General features: G+C 39.6%; 1 protein-coding gene across 1 annotated transcript in view; it reads left to right on the top strand.

Annotated features, from left to right (window-relative positions):
* The window catches only part of ASB7 (ankyrin repeat and SOCS box containing 7), a 49,997-nt gene extending 34,069 nt beyond the window's left edge, over nucleotides 1-15,928 (top strand). Inside the window, exon 6 of the mRNA XM_077869647.1 lies at nucleotides 12,528-15,928. Within this exon, the coding sequence (XP_077725773.1) occupies nucleotides 12,528-12,667 (140 nt within the window). The 3' untranslated portion in view covers nucleotides 12,668-15,928. The remainder of the gene's footprint in view (nucleotides 1-12,527) is intronic.
* The last annotated feature ends 237 nt before the right edge of the window (nucleotides 15,929-16,165 follow it).

Genomic DNA, 16,165 nt, shown 5'->3' with positions numbered 1-16,165 from the left:
CAGTTTATTTAAATTAGAAGAACTCAAGACAGAATTCTAGTACCTAAAAGGTACTGTGATTTTTTTTTTTAGAAAAATTGCCATAAAAACTCCCATGTACACTGCATACAAACAGAGCTGATCAAGTGGTGTAGGTATGGAGTAGTATCTGCTGGTGCCTTGTTGATCACGGGGTGAGGGAGAAGCCATGGAGAGCTGCTGGTACTGTTCACCTGCAGCCAGACTTCCAGAAAAGTCTGTTTTCTAGAAGGCCTGGAATTCACATCGTCTCCTCCAGAAAGGCAGTCAAGTGAAGGCGCAGCTTCTTAAACACAGCTCAGAAGAGCCAAAGATCATACCTGAAGAAGACGGATCACTTTGCCAAAGGGGAGATGTTTACAGCCTGGAGAAGCCAGTTTTTGTCCTTATAGTTCTTTTACTTGAAACAATAAATTAAATAAATGGAACAACAGAGAAAACCAGGAAGATGTGACTGATCACGGGCAGAAATAGCTGTGCAGACAGTGTTTGTAGCAGAAGTTCCAGTAGGGGTACATTTGGGCTGAGGCCCCGGATAAGGAGCTAAATACCTTGCACTGGGGCTGAGACTCAGGCAAGTGAGGTGCCTGGGGCACAAAACTTAAGGAAAACCTCATTCTCAAGGTCATGCAAATGCACAGAGTTAATACAAATAGGATAATTTGTACATAGCGTTAAACACCATCATAGAGCTGAAGGATCAGGGAAGCTCTGGTGTATGGGAATGGGCTAAAATTATCTATCTAGCTGAAGGTAAAGAGCAGAATGTTGTAGGAACATCTGCCCAATTCAAAAGAGAAAGTAAACATTTATGTACAAGAAAAAGGCAAGCCCAAGAAAATGTTAAACGAAGTATACAATATTAAAATGTTGATAAAGACTGTTTCATCAGTAAAACTTACCCCGAGGACATAGTTAAATGATAACTGAACTCATCCTGAGCAACTGGATTGTAATCTAGTGCTCCTCTTCCCCTGTCTTCTCCCTGTACCGTGATGGAAATTCCCCTACTCACCGTACGGATGAAGGAATTATTCAGAATGTAAAATCCTTTAAGAGAGAAGTAACACAAGAAAACTGAACCTCAGGCATTGACTGGCAAAAACTTTTAAACTTATGGGGTCTAAAGAAAAAAAAAAGAGGGATTTGTGCCTGCATGCCTGGAATTTTGTTCACAGAAGTAGTGAAGAGCTCAGTTTGGAGGGAAGCCCACTTCTGAACATACAGGCACAAATTATGCATGTGGTAGGTATGGACTTTTTTTTTTTTAATTTTCTTTAATTCATGAGAGACAGAGAGGTGCAGAGATATAAACAGAGGGAGAAGCAGGCTCCCTGTGGGGAGCCTGATGCAGGACTCGATCCCAGCACCCCGGATCACTACCTGAGCTGAAGGCAGATGCTTACCACTGAGCCACCCTGGTGCCCCCAGGTACAGACTTCCTTGAGCCAGCCACCTCTGCAGGAAAAGGCCTTGGGTCTGAAAAGATCTGGTACGTGCAGTTTCTTGTGCCCAAGGGTCTGGAAATCAGAGAAAGGTTTTAGAGAACACAGTCATGTCAGAGTAGCAGAGGCAGTAAATGAGATGGCTCCCCGCTGGAAAGTGCCACTTGGAAGTAGGCTGCTTCCACATCTGATTGGCCGGGCAATTAGCAGAACAGGTGCCCTGTTGTGCTGTCTGCCTAGGAGAGCCTTCGATTATAAGCTTACCCTTTCTTTTTTTTTTTTTTTTTTAATTTTTATTTATTTATGATAGAGAGAGAGAGAGGCAGAGACACAGGCAGAGGGAGAAGCAGGCTCCATGCACCGGGAGCCCGACGTGGGATTCGATCCCGGGTCTCCAGGATCACACCCTGGGCCAGAGGCAGGCGCCAAACCGCTGCGCCACCCAGGGATCCCAAGCTTACCCTTTCTGCACAAGAAGGAAATGTTCAGAAGGCAAAGTGGAATTCAAGACTTGTGCATGCGGCAAGGTCAAAGGCTGTTGGAGGTGTCAGCTAGTCACCCATTTCTCCCTTTGCCAGGGACCCCATGTCTGTACTTACTGTATAGAATCCACCTCTGCAGGGATGCTGTTTCATTAAGGAGCTAGAGGAAAAAAAAAAGGAGCAAGATTTGACTATTACCATTGACGGTTTTTGTTAGTTTTAACAGAGCAATCATAGTTAAATTGCCTGTCTGATAATTCCAACATCTGTGTCATAGCTGAATCTGTTCTGATGCTTGCTTTGTCTCTTCCGATGGTTGTTTTTTCTTGCCTCTCTTAGCGTGTCTTGTAATTTTTTATTGAAGCCAGACATGATGGATCAGGTAATAGGAATGGAGGTAAATAGGCCTTTAAATGTCAGGTTCTCTGTGAACCTGGCTGGGAGCTGGGCTATGTGCCATGTCTGCTGTAGCTGTAGGTGCCAGAGGCTTCAGACCCTCCTGCCTCCTCGGTCTTGTCTCCCCTCTTGGCTTTGGCTTCTCTCAGTACTCCTCAGAAGTGTCTGCATCTTGGGGCTCTTTCATCTGAAGACCATGGTCATCCCACTGGGGCCCTGTTGCTGTTGTGGTAGGGTATGGGGGAGGCCAGCAGCCTATAAACTTCAGATGAATTCTCAGTCTCACAGTGGGCCTGTGTGTCCCTGGGCTGTGGCCTTTGTAAGTGTTTCTTAGTTTACCCACTCGTCTGCCCTTCCTGATTTTTCCTCCCGACCCATATACCTTGATAGGACAGGAAGACTATGGGGAATGGGGTCAGAGAACTGTTCTTTGTCCAGGTGGGATAAGACTCTGGTAAAGTCTTTCCATTAGAGAACAGGCCTTTGTTATGAAGAAAGTTCTGGGCCTAGGTCACATGGTTATTCTTACCTTCCTCCCTTGCCAGAGCCACGTGGGTTTTTATTAGCTGTTCACTGTGACAGCCTGGTGAGGTTCCTCAGATAAAACTGAGAGAATGTGGGGACCTCCTAAGACAGTGGCCCCCACTGTCAGGCCAGTCCACAGACAGCCTCAGGTAATTCGTCAAAATTACCATTTAAGTGTTCCTACCAGTTTGTGACTCTAGCAGCTTCTGCTCCAGGTATGCAGAACTCAGCAGTGACTCTCTGGATCTGTTTCTCTCTCTTGACTTTGTGGTGGTTTGACCTGTGACATCTGTTCCACGGGTGGGCTAGTTAGTCTAGGAGAAGTCATTGATTTTGGGTTTGTTCAGCTTTTTTTTTTTTTCCTGCCGGGGCAGGGGTAATGACTTCCAAACTCCTTACGTGTTCAGGAGCTAAAGCTGGAAGTCTGTTGACTGGTTTTATTGTTTTTACATAAAAAGTGAAAAATATCCTATTCCTGGTCATTTGGACTGAGTAGTATTCCACCGCCCCAGAATTCAGAGGCATAGCTCTCCCATATATCATCCTCAAGATGTGTCAGTTCTGCCTGTGTCAAAGATGCTATTAAATTAGCTCTGTGTAGTGGTGGAGAGAGCAGCTAATGGGCTCTTGACCCCATGTCTGACTTGCCTAAAAACCTTGGGCAAGCCACTTAGCCTCCCAGCTCCGCTCCTCTGAAACATGGGGGAATTAGACTGCAGTCCCTGGGGTCTCTCCACTTTTTAAAATTCTTGCCAGTAACCACTGTTAAATGGGATGATTTCCTGCTGCTTGTGATTTTATTTTATGATTTATGTAGGACAGTGGTTTTCTTGGGGGGTTCCTCAAGACCGTTTTAGGTACCCATGAGGTCAAAACTGATTTCATAGCAACGCTGAGATGTTATTCGCCTCTTTCATTCCACTGTCATTTGACTGATGGTGTAAGAGCAATGGTGGGTCATACTGCCAGCTCCTCAGTGTTAATCGAGGCAGTGGCCCCAAAAGGTCCAAGTAGTCCTTATGTTCTTCACCACCAGGCAATCTCTAAAGAAGATTCCAGTTCCATTTAGGGATGTCTTTACAAAGCAGTAAAATTAATCCCATTAAATCTGATCCCTCTGAGTACGTTACGTGCCTTTTTAATACTCTGTGAAATGGCAATGTATTCTTATTGCATACCAAAGTGCTGTGATTGAATCGAGAAGAAGCACCTCTTCTGTTTGAGCTGAACCAGCAGCTTTTTTTGTGGAACACCCATTTTTACCTGGAAGATTGACTGACAGCCAAACGATAGCTGTTTAGTCTGGGAGATTTGACAGACTTTTCTTGTCATGTTAAGAGAAACAATTGAGAGCACCTGGGTGGCTTAGCAATTGGGCACCAGCCTTCAGCTCAGGTCCTGAACCTGGGATCAAATCCCACATCAGGCTCCCCACAGGGAGCCTGCTTCTCCCTCTGCCTGTGTCTCTGCCTTTCTCTCTGTGTCTCTCATGATAAATAAAATCTTTTAAAAAAAAAGAGGGAGAGAGAGAGAGAAACAATTGACAATATTTACGACGAGTCATAGAAGTTGAGCTTTCAGGTGAAATTTAGAATTTTGAAAAGCTTACACTTCCTACTATGACATCGACAGTTTCTCAGTATGCAAAGACTTTTTTGAGATCAGTGGCAATACTAACAAAAGGGATTTAAAAAATATTTTCTAATGAAATGGGTCAACATTTGGAAGATCTCCATAACCTGGTGATCCAATGTTTTCCAAAGGACTAATGCATAATGTGACAAAAAAAAAAAAAAAAAAAAAAGCCTGAGTTAAAAATATCCTTTCAAAGAGCAAAGTAGAGCAACAGATTTTATTTTTTTATTCTTTTTAAGATTACTTATTTATTTATTCATGAGAGAGAGAGAGAGAGAGAGAGAGAGAGAAAGGCAGAGACATAGGCAGAGGCAGAGGGAGAAGCAGGCTCCATGCAGGGAGCCTGATGTGGGACTTGAACCCGGGTCTCCAGGATCACGCCCTGGGCTAAAGGCAGGCATTAAACCACTGAGCCACCCAGACATCCCTAGAGCAACAGATTTTAATGTGAAAGAATACAAAAGTTTTTGACTTGGTTTCAGATTTCATATTTCAACTAACCTTTAAAAAAATACCACTTGCCGAGTTTTGGTGAAGCATCAAAGAAGGTAGCAATCATCTATAAAAAATGATGAAAATATTCCTTCCTTTTCCAACTATGTGAATGAGGCTGGATTTTCTTCAGGTACTTCAATTAAGACAGCATATTAGAACAGAATGCAGGAGCAGATCTGTGAATCCAGCTATCTTGTAATGAAGCCAGACCTTAGGAGATAATTGCACACATGTAAAACAATGTATCACTCTTCTGGTGAAACCTTTTTTGTTTTATAAAACAGCTGCTTTTTTCCTATAAAAACTTACTTCAACTGATAATGAATTTATATTACTATTATTTTTAGATTATTTTTAAAGGATTTTATTTTTTAGTAATCTCTACACCCAGCGTGGGTCTTGAGCTCACAACCCCAACATCAAGAGTCACATGCTCCGCTACTAAGCCAACCAGGCACCCCATATTACAGTTATTTTTAAATGAATCAACTAATGTGTTTTAAATTTCTCAATCTTCATTTCTAAGTGTGGCAAATACAGATAGAGCCCACATAAACAAAAATTCTAGGAGGTCCGCTGATTTTAAGAATGCGAAGAGGTTATAAAACAAAGAAATTGAGACCCTAGTAATGTACAACTTCTACATTCTAATTCTCAAGGACACCTTGTTAGCCTCCTGTTTTCACGTTTGGTGAATTTCTAATATATTTCTGTTTGCAGTTACAGTCTGTATAAAATGAACTGCTTTAAATTACTAATTGCCCTCTGCCAGCCTATTTTCAACTTAGGATCTATAGAGATAATGATTCCTGAAGTATGTCTATAAAATTGTGGTTCTATCAGCTGCTGTGAGGATAAACAGATTTGTTGTTATTCAAATTAGTTTGGAAAACTAGTACCCTGGATTTTAGATCCCAGTTTCAGAGAGTAGCATATCCAAGGTGCCAAGAATTTCTTGAGTAAGTTAACCATTAATTCTTGTTCGCTAAACAGCTGACTTTTATTTCTGTGGCAAGCTCTGCTATAGATTATTCTTAAGGCAGAGAATATGCAATTTGGGTTTGTTTACTATCCGAGAGGAGGCCGAGTCATGCAGCGATCTGTGTTTCTAGTAGATGCTGTTTACAGACTTGAAGCAGCCACTCAGTATGCATCAGTGTGTAAAAGGTTGGACTGGGTTGTATTTTGATTTGTATATTTGCAGAAATTAAATGGCTCATATTTCTAAGAGAAAAAGATTAGGTAGATGGGAATTGAATTCAGTAAACTGGGGGAGACTTAATCTGTCAAGTACTTAAGCTTGTTGCTTTCTAGAACAGCATCACAGGTATTTAAAAATATTGTATAAACATTGCTAAAAATATTGTTGTGTAAACTGCGGTAACCTGAAATGTGTTTTTATTTATATTGTCGACACTGTTTCACTCAGCAGGAGGAGTTAAACTTCAAAAACCATTTCAAACTCTAAAAAGTAAGAATAGAAGTCATGACTTTTTTTTTTTTTTTTAAGGAGGTAAAATTTAGGCTGTGGCTTTCTCAGCTAAACCTAGTACAATGACAGGCATGTGAGCAGATTATCACATGAAACACCACCTGTGCATCAGGTTCCCCTCATTCCCTCAAATGCTTCTTTAATCAATTTGATTTTTTAATTTATTTTTTTAGGTAGGATGATATCAAAACAGTGTTATTATCTAGAGTAACTCTAGAGAAATAATTTGTGCATCTTACAGTGATTTTGATTATTGATTTTTTTTTCTTTTTCTGATCAGTGGGGGATTTGCCAGACATCTACATTGTTGTCGTAATAGGCCTTTGGGTCCCAATTACTAAAATCACTTTTAGAAATAAATAAATAGTACGTCGTTTTAAGTCACATTATACTACATTTTAAGGTTCTTTGATCTAGAAAGCTTTACCTTATTCTGCACTTTTTTCATGATATTTATATTGCTTTCTGTTTTTAATATAGGCTTCTAGAGATTTGTTAGGAACCAGTATATGGTTCTGTTTAGTTTGAGTGCAAATGAAGAGTATAGGTCAAAGCTCATTAGCCTGTGGAAACAAATGTAACCAATGGACAAATATCAAGGTTGATACTGCATATATTTGGATTCTAAGAGTTAAATTATTTTACAATGCCATGATATTTCTTTTTAAGATGAGCTAGAAACTGCCATTGTCCTATAAAGATTTGTCGAACACTTTTCTTACTGAGTCTCTGTGAAGGAAATTCAGAGACAAAAGCAAAGGAATAAAATGTGTTTATGGTAGGATTTTAAAATGGGAAGCTGAAATAAAACAGAGGTATTGGGAGACCATTCCAGATGCTGACCTGCAATGGGGAGGTATTTGAACAAGTTGGATTGTATACAGCTTTCAAAGGAGGCTAAACCTTTCTTTGTATCTCTTTACACCCTCTCCTCTACTTGCAGCTTCTTTCCCCTCTCCCCCAAAGAAGACAAGCTTGTTTTGCTTTCATTTTTTCTCTGGTTATACAGAAATGTTTTGCTTCTCTACCTTTGCAAATATCTTACCTAAATAAATAAATTTAGCCTATCATGAATGTGATAATGGTGGTAGTAAAAGGAGGTGGTTTAAGATATTTAATTTTCTAAATTATGCTGCTGCCCTGGTTTTGTAATTTATCCTAGACCAGACCCTTCAAAAGCTGATTTCCTATTTTATACCAGCCCAATTATTACTAATGATGGGCTGCTTTTACCAAATGGAGAGACTAATAGCCTTTTGAACTATTATGCAATCCCATTGTAGTTTGTTAGTATGAATACCTTGTAGTGTTTCTGCATCCCCCAAAATGTTTATGATGCCTGAAATTATACTCTCGTGTGAGATATCCCCCCAGGTCTCTCCTATAACAATCCCTTGGACAAGGTGGTTGTTATTTAACAGTGTAGGAGTAATTTTCTGTGACACCTAGTAAATGTTGTGCACGTGTGTGTTGTTTTTGGTTTCATTCTCTTTATTTTCTTCCTCTGCCGCCTTTTTCTCTGCCTCCTCCTCTCCCCTCACCCCTTTAATCCTTGGGACATAGTAGGCGCTCAGTAAGACTTTGAGTGATGTGTTGACTAGAAGGTAGGTACTTCTTTGTCAATCATAATCTTCTGTTCCTAAAAGGATATTCCTAGGGGGGGAAAAAAAAACCAAAAACTTTTTAGTCAGTCTTAGAAATAGTAGTGGTGACAATGAATAGTCCTTCTCGCTCGTTCCTATTTAAGCCTATTTACTCAGTGTTTTGATGTGACAACATGAGTTCATATCTGTATTTGTGGTACAGTAGCACAAGGACATCCCTCACCTCATCACCACACAGATTTTTATACAGCTTAAGTTCTTACATCTCTGCCTGCCCAAAGTCGTGCAGTGATTTCCAGAGTGTCATTTCCATCAGTTTGCCTGGGACAGTTTCCCTGTAACAGATTACCAGTTGCTCCTTTACTATTAAGCTGCCAGCTAGTTGTCTTTCTCTCTTAACACCAGGAAGGTGGAGACTTCAACTTCCAAGAAGCACCCTCTACTTTTCCTGGGAAGGAGAAGCAAATGTTATCCTTAAAATATTTAAAAATCACTATGTTAACATTTATTTACAAACACTTATATAGCCCTTACTATGTACCTGGTGTTGTACCATAAGCACTGTAACAAAATTAACTTTTTTGATGCTTTTAAGGGCTATGATATAGGTGTTGTTATCCTTGGTTCACGGATGAGTATTCTGAGGCAGTAGGTTAAGTAGCTTGCCTAAGATCACACAGACTGTAAGTGGTGGAAGCCAAGAATCAAACCCAAGCTGTCTTGCTCCAGAGTTGATGCTTTTAACCACAAAGATATGCCTCTCCCATTAAAGGTCTTTCTGCAGACAGGGATTGTAGATGGTCAAGAAATCTTTAAAAGATCAGAGTCTCCCAAAATAGCAAAAGATTGCCACAACACATCACTTAAGGAGAAGAAAAATCGGTAGCAAATCATTAAAACCCTCTGATGTTTAGACATAGAAAGTACATCTCTCCCTGGGAAAGGCCCCTATAGAGGTAGCTTCTGAGGATGATAGGATTTCTGTGGCTACATCCCTTGGATTACAGGTGCTAGTTTATCTTTGCCTTCTTGCATTTTATCATAGACCAGGAGGAAAGCCAGTTACCTCTCCAATAGTCTGCCTGCAGAATCTTCTTAACTAGACCATTAGGATAGCTTTACTACTTTTCCATGTTACAGCAGGGGACAGTGTTGCCAAACTTGCTGCCACTAATAAAAGGCTCCTCTTTCCTCCAGTTTCTAGTAACTTTTTTGTTTTGTTTTTTGGTTTCTAGTAACATTTTAAAACTTTCTTTTAAGCCGGGACAAGACTCCTCACAGCCCTTCCCCACCACATGGTCCCAGTGATAAAGCCACATATTTTAGTTTTTTTTTTTTTTTTTTAATGGCAACACTCTACTTCCGAGTCCCAGAATCTGTTATCTAATTCTGCAGATTTTAGTGGCTTAACACAGTAAGAGTGGATTATTTTGCTTCTCTGCTCCATGCAGTGTCATCTGGAATTACTTGACTGGGTTCTCTCCACTTTCAAAGTGGCATACTCTGAAGGTTGGCAGTTTGGTGCTGGTGGTTGGGATCTCAGCCAGGGCTGCTGGGCAGTGACCTCAGTTCCTTCTTCTAGATTGCTCAGACCTCTTCATGGCATAGTGGTAGCTGTGCTCACAGAGTGAATGTCCCAAGAGCTGGATGAAAGTGTGTCCCCTTCTATGACTTAGTCGTAACAGTCACATAGCATACTCTTCAACCATAGTAATAACCGCACTCAATTTCAAGGAAAGGGAACTTTGGCTCCATCTCTTGAACGTGGGAGTATAGGTCACACTGTAAAAAAGAGCATGAGGCATAGATGATGTTGTGGTTATTTTTGGAGAACACAGTCTGGCACAAAATAGGACTATCAGAAGATCCCTCTTACGTAACCCTTTGCCTAGATCCCTTCTTCTTTCCCCTTAGCTAAGCAAATTCCAGTAATACAGGTTTTCTACATCGTTGGACGATATGTTTCCATTTAAGTATGTATGTATACTTCTACACATCAACTTTATCCTCACCTGTTTTTTGCCTGAATATGTTGTGCTTCTTCTTTTTATTAATATTACATTTGAAAAGAACCTGCCATCTATTAGGAAAATCAGATTCTTTACTTTGAAAAAAAGAAGGTTCATATTTAATTCATATTCTGGTTTGCATTTGCAATCAAATACTGTAAGCATTTATCAAAAAATGACCATGATAATTTATTCCCTTCCTAATGGTAGCCCATGAAGGGTGGTGAAAAATAATTCAAAACAGGTTAGAAAATGATTTGTTGTTGACATGGGTGGGTTTTGCCGTGAGTTGACTGGTTTGTCCCTTACGAACAAGCCTGGTAAGTATTCATACATTCATCTAGTTTTTACTGAGTATTATTTCAGGCAGTGGGCTATATTGGCAGCCAGATGTGGTCTTGCCCTCATGGAACATGTTAGTGAAGAAGGTGAGCATTAATAGATAATCATCAAATAAATGTAAAAGTGCAGTCTTATTAAGTGCTGGAACTCTGGAGTATCTGATGGGGAACCTGACTTTGTCACCCTTAAGGAAGTGCCTTTTAGCAGACATCTGGAAAATGGAGAAGACACATCTTGGCGAGAGACACATGAGTGTGTGTGTATCACAGCCTCATACAGATTGGTGTGCAGATACCCGTAGCTGCACATGCTCCAGGTTTACAGGCATTTCTAGGAAAGCAGTAGCTCCTACAATTCTGTTAAAAGAAAACCATGTGTTAAGTAACTCTTAGAAAGCACATGTTCACACAGGCCTTATAAGAGATTTAAGGAGCCTTTTTCATTTATGAAGAATTACTTAATTTTGAATAATGATGATTACTATAAACAAGGACAGTTCAAGTAAAGGGTGAAGCACTAATTTTGGCAGTGGTTCACCATGTATGGCTTAGGGACTCCTTTCACCTCTCTGAGGTCAAAATGATTTTCATAATACAGAGACATTATCTGCCTTTTTCATGTTCTTCTTTCGTGAGTGTAAGTGGACTTGTCCAGAGACACGATGATTTTATTACAGCAGATTGAATGTAGAAGCATGTATGAGAACTCAGTTGTCATCTGTTAAGCCATCCTTTTTAAGAACTTTGCAAAAATGTGAAAGAACATCATTCTTCTTACTATTTTTTAAGATACTGTTGTTTTTATACCAGTGTTATCAATGGCCATGTGTAATGGGCTTATTTTTATTTTTTAAATGAATAAGTATTTCTAAAATTTGCTTTAACTTCTAATATGGTAATTATTGATAGTTATAACCCACAAAATTGGAAATTCTTTTGGGTCTGTGGTAAATTTTTAAAATGCAAAGAGGATTTGAGACCAAGAAGTTTGAGATCGCTGAAGTATGGCATTCTACTTGACTTTGAGCATGTTACTTAATCTCTCTGAGACACAAGGAGTCTGTAAAATGGGGACGATGATCAAAGTACTTCCCTCATAAAAGGATGAAACGAGTTAGTGTATGTGGAGAGCTTAAGGATACATGGCACAGAGTAAGCATTCAACATGTCAGCTTTTGCCGTTCGTTAGCATTTAATCTGAAAGGAGAATTTATGTGAGTCCAGATATGACTGAGGCACTGTTGCTTAGAATTCTTGCCTGTGTTTGGGGTCATTTAAGTCGTTTTGGTAAAATACAGTCTTCAAAAGTGAAAAAACTGATTTTTTGTAATTTTTCTTTTGAGTTAAGTTACAGCAGTGGTTTTTATTCGCACATGCTGAGGGTGCGAGATTTGAAGAGACATAGATTCAGAATAGCTTGGGGTGCTTTTTCTACCTCCCCCGCCCCAGTCTCATGCCCAAAGCCAAGAGTCTCCTATGTCCAGAATCATGGCAACCAGGAGGCAGATGTCACTTGGGAAAGTTCCCTGCAGATAATGCTATATGTCTAGGCTCCAGTGTCCTAGACAGTGAGCTGAAAGGAGAGGCCCCATTAGACAGCATCTCATTTGGTCCCCCCACTTTTCAGATGGAGAAACTTTGGCCCAGAGGGATGATTTGCTTACCTAGGTTCACTCAACATATTAGAGGCATCCCAGGATGAAAACCGCCATTCTCTTTTGTAATAAAAAGAATACCAGGCTTTGACTCAGAAGAACTGGTTTTAGTCTCTGTCTAAAAAGCTTTAAATTGGTCACCTGACATTGAGCAATTTGCTCAAATCTCTAATCCTTTGAGTCCTTATTTGTAACATGGAGTTAAAAATATCCATCACCCCAGGGTTGTGAAAAGCATCTGATGAGACCTCACGTGAAGTCTCCCCAAGTCCTCTCAGTGAAAATCTGTCTGGTCCTTTGCATGGGAAGTCCACATGCATGGGAAGCGACATGTCCCGGTGAAGCAAACTGTTCTTTTCAGAACCCAAAAACCTGCCTTAAATACTGTGCTGTGTAGCTTTGTAACAGTTTCTTTTTTCTGTCTTTTTAGGACAGCCCAGAAACTTGCAGGACCTGTGCCGAATTAAAATTCGACAGTGTATAGGCCTTCAAAACCTAAAGCTACTTGATGAACTACCAATTGCCAAGGTCATGAAAGACTACTTAAAACACAAATTTGATGATATCTGATGTACACAGAACTGTGAGCAAGATTAGGAGTTATATTCCAGATACTTAAAAGGCTTTTTGCCTTGCACAAAGTATATCCTATGCAATTTCTGATTTGCTGTGAAGTCAGAAAGCAGGTATACACTTTTAGGTTTTTCGTTTGTTTGTTTGGTTGGTTGGTTTTCATGGTAGGGGAGGGACTTTTTTATATATATAAACACACACACACCACATGCTTGAAGGTCTTAATTTGGTTTCTTGGTCCAGGTTTAAGAGGTCCAAGCTTTCTATACAATATTGAATTTACAAAAATTGTTTTTCCAAAATGACACAAGCAGGGCTGGAGTGGAGAATTTACCCTTTCCAAATTTATGGGTTCATGGGCGTGCACGACATTATAAACCAGCAGAGCACTTGTTAAGGTTTGAAGGCACAGTTTCACCCAGGGGGGTCCTGGGTTCTACTGGAAAATGCCCTAAGAGATTTTTAAAGTAACTCTGTCACCTCATTCATTTTTAATGAGTACAAATTGGCTGTTTCAGACCGTTCCTTTCCTAATTAATGTAGCTCTCGGATGACATAAATCCAGTACCTCTGCTTTCCTGTTGGTGTGCTCTTGTTTTTAACTTATTTTTTTAACAACTGTAGTACACTACCAGAGACATCGGGTCTCAACTTCTGTCTCTCGTTGAATCGTGCTTTTAAAATAATTAATGGGAAAGAAAATAACTTTATAAAGCCAGTGTATTCTGTTTTTAAAACAGTGCCTCCCGTGCAATACTCTTTCTGGTGTATTTTATCCATTATTTCACTCAGTGTTTCTCATTCCACAGCCGGCTTTGACATGCCCATGAGAATAGGAACCGCCACTTTCATTTTACTTGCAGGACCAGAGTATGTCAATTGCAGTTTTCATTGTAAGCTTTGTCTTTTACTTCACTTTAAGCAGAAAATTTCATATCCTGGTGGTAGAGTCGTCCCTAAAAATAGCCCAAAATATTGTTAAACCGTTTGGCTTTACTGGTTAAATAATTTGGGGTGGTTTAAGGTGGTTTTTTCCCCCCTTTTCTTCCCAGTTTAAATTTTTTTTTTTCTAAAGGGTACAATTTCTAATAGGTACACACTTGTAAGTCTGGTTAATTCCTGATATGCTAATTCAACATTTCCTATCTGTTTTAAAGTTATGCACAGTGAAGCTCTTCGGGATGGTTATTTTATTTTCTGGGTTGAGTTGGCATATGTTTGCAGTGTAAACACAGTTATGATAAAGTGTCAGAAACAATAAGAAAGGTTCCAGAGACATTGGGGACCTGTGCTGATACCCTTGGAAATGTGTTCTGTGCTTTATCTGTCGTCATCTTAGTTTCAGAAGAACCTTTTCAAATATCCCAGTATTGTTCTTAGTGCTTTGGGCAATTTCAAAATATTTACACACTAGTAATAAATTTGTTATCAGAAGTTTACAAGATAAAGGGCTTCTCTTGTCTGAATTTTTAGTTTTGAGTCACAAGTATAAAACTATTTCACCTGGAAAGTATAAACTAAGAATTAAGAGTCTACTCTGGCTTTACCTTTTTTAAAGAGCCAGCAGTAAATATTTTCTCAAGCACAAAGTCTGTTCTCTTGGATTCAGAGTAGCTTTGGCATTGGTGTATATGATCTGCTTGTGCCTGGGCAGCACACAGGTTCCTGAAGAACATGCAGCTTCAGAAAAAGAATGACTTGGGGGGAATCGCTGATGGGGTACATTGACTGTTTTTGTAGGGAGCCAACAAGAGTGTGGCCAGTTTTGTTACCATTCCAAAACTAACTGAACCCCTGATGGATATGGATAGAAATGGGTGGTCTCCATCTCCAGAAAGTTATCTTCTGAGAGAGATTGCCTTGTGCAGCTGAGCTGTGTTCCCATTCTTTCAACCAGCACCCAAGTCAGAATTGAGACATACCTGCAGTGTCGGGAACATGGCATGGCCAGAAATGAATTGAGTGTTACTTCCCCCTCAAACCCTAGTCCCAGGGAGACAAGGAGCTGGGGAGGGCGCCCGGGACCCTGCACTCTGAGCAGTGATAGTAATGTTACCTTCACACAGGGCTTATTTCCCCAAACGTGTATTAATTTATTCAGGTAGATGAAAATGATTTTCTTTCCCCAACCATTCAGAGGTCTTCAAACCATGTTAGCCACTGAGTTTGAGTCAGGGAATTCCAAGTAAAAAGATCAGATTAAGGTAAATTCTTCATTCTGCATTGCTGCTGCGACTTCGGGGAAAAAAAAATTATGAGAGCTCTTCCTGGAATTGAAATTTCTATTTAATGAAGAAGTGTATAATTCCATTATTTATTGTTTGAGGTTTGATTTACCTGGAAACTTAAAAAGAATCTTTTATTTTTATTAGTAAAATCCCAATCACATATCCTCTTTAACCATAACTAAAATTTTAGTCTCAAAGGTGGTAACCGGTAGAAGAATACGGGGATGGACATGCAGGTCCACATTTGAATTTAATTGGCATTCACTGGTCACGGAATGAGTAGAGAGAGCAAGTATTTTCAGAAGATTGACCGATTGTTTTTTCCAGAATCTTCACTGAAATGTTCCAAACATTACTAGATTTGTCATGGGCCCTTCTATGTTCTTTTTGAAATTTATTGTTTAAGCCTATTACTAAACCTTTATAAAAATATATTTGGCAATTACACCAAAGAAACCAGCTCATAAAAGATTATGATCATTAATGAACTGCAAACCTCATCTTTTGAAAACAGAAGATTTTTTTGTGTGTAAATATTTGTGTTTATAAATGTACAGCAGAGTTAAGAGTGTTTTTTTAGATTATTTAATTCCCATATTTCTAAACTATTTACTACAGAATAATCCACGCTTGTTAGTTTGGAGGACTTGACTGTTTTGTTTTTTTTTAATTCATTATCCGTCATGCTTGGAACAGCATTTCCGCTAGAGAATTCAGTGTTCTGGCAGTAGCAAGAGTACACATCTGGAGCATGAGGAGTCTAGAGTGATTTGTCAGATGCACACCCTAAGAGACAAGAATGTATAGTTTCATTACCAGAGTGGACCATACACAAATGGAGATTCTAACTTTTCCTGCAGAATTGCCATTAGCCCAGAATGTGATTGGGATGAGGCCCTTTGCCCACAAATTTAGCTTTCATGTAACTCCTAGTGTGTTATATCATAATGTATTTTGTTCTTCCTTTGTAATGTAAGTTTTGCTTTGGGTCAATTTGAATTAAAAAAAAAAACTTAAATCTGGTTTAAAACCTATTGTGTTTTATTTCTAGTTTGCCTTAGGTTTTTAATATTTCAGGCTGTTCAGTGAAAAAAAGCGAAGCTCTATCTTTCATTCGTCGGCATTTTAGATCATTTGGGGATTTGTTGAGAGTATGATACAGAAAGCAGCACCATCTTGGATCAGATAAGGCAGGTCTTGCCCTCTCCCCGATTCATGGTTGTCGCTGCATTCCGCAGATACCACAACAAAAGACTATGGCATCCTC

The sequence above is a fragment of the Canis aureus genome, chromosome 2 (assembly GCF_053574225.1).
Source record: "Canis aureus isolate CA01 chromosome 2, VMU_Caureus_v.1.0, whole genome shotgun sequence".
NCBI lineage: Eukaryota > Metazoa > Chordata > Mammalia > Carnivora > Canidae > Canis > Canis aureus.
This window is presented reverse-complemented; position numbering and strand designations above follow the sequence as displayed.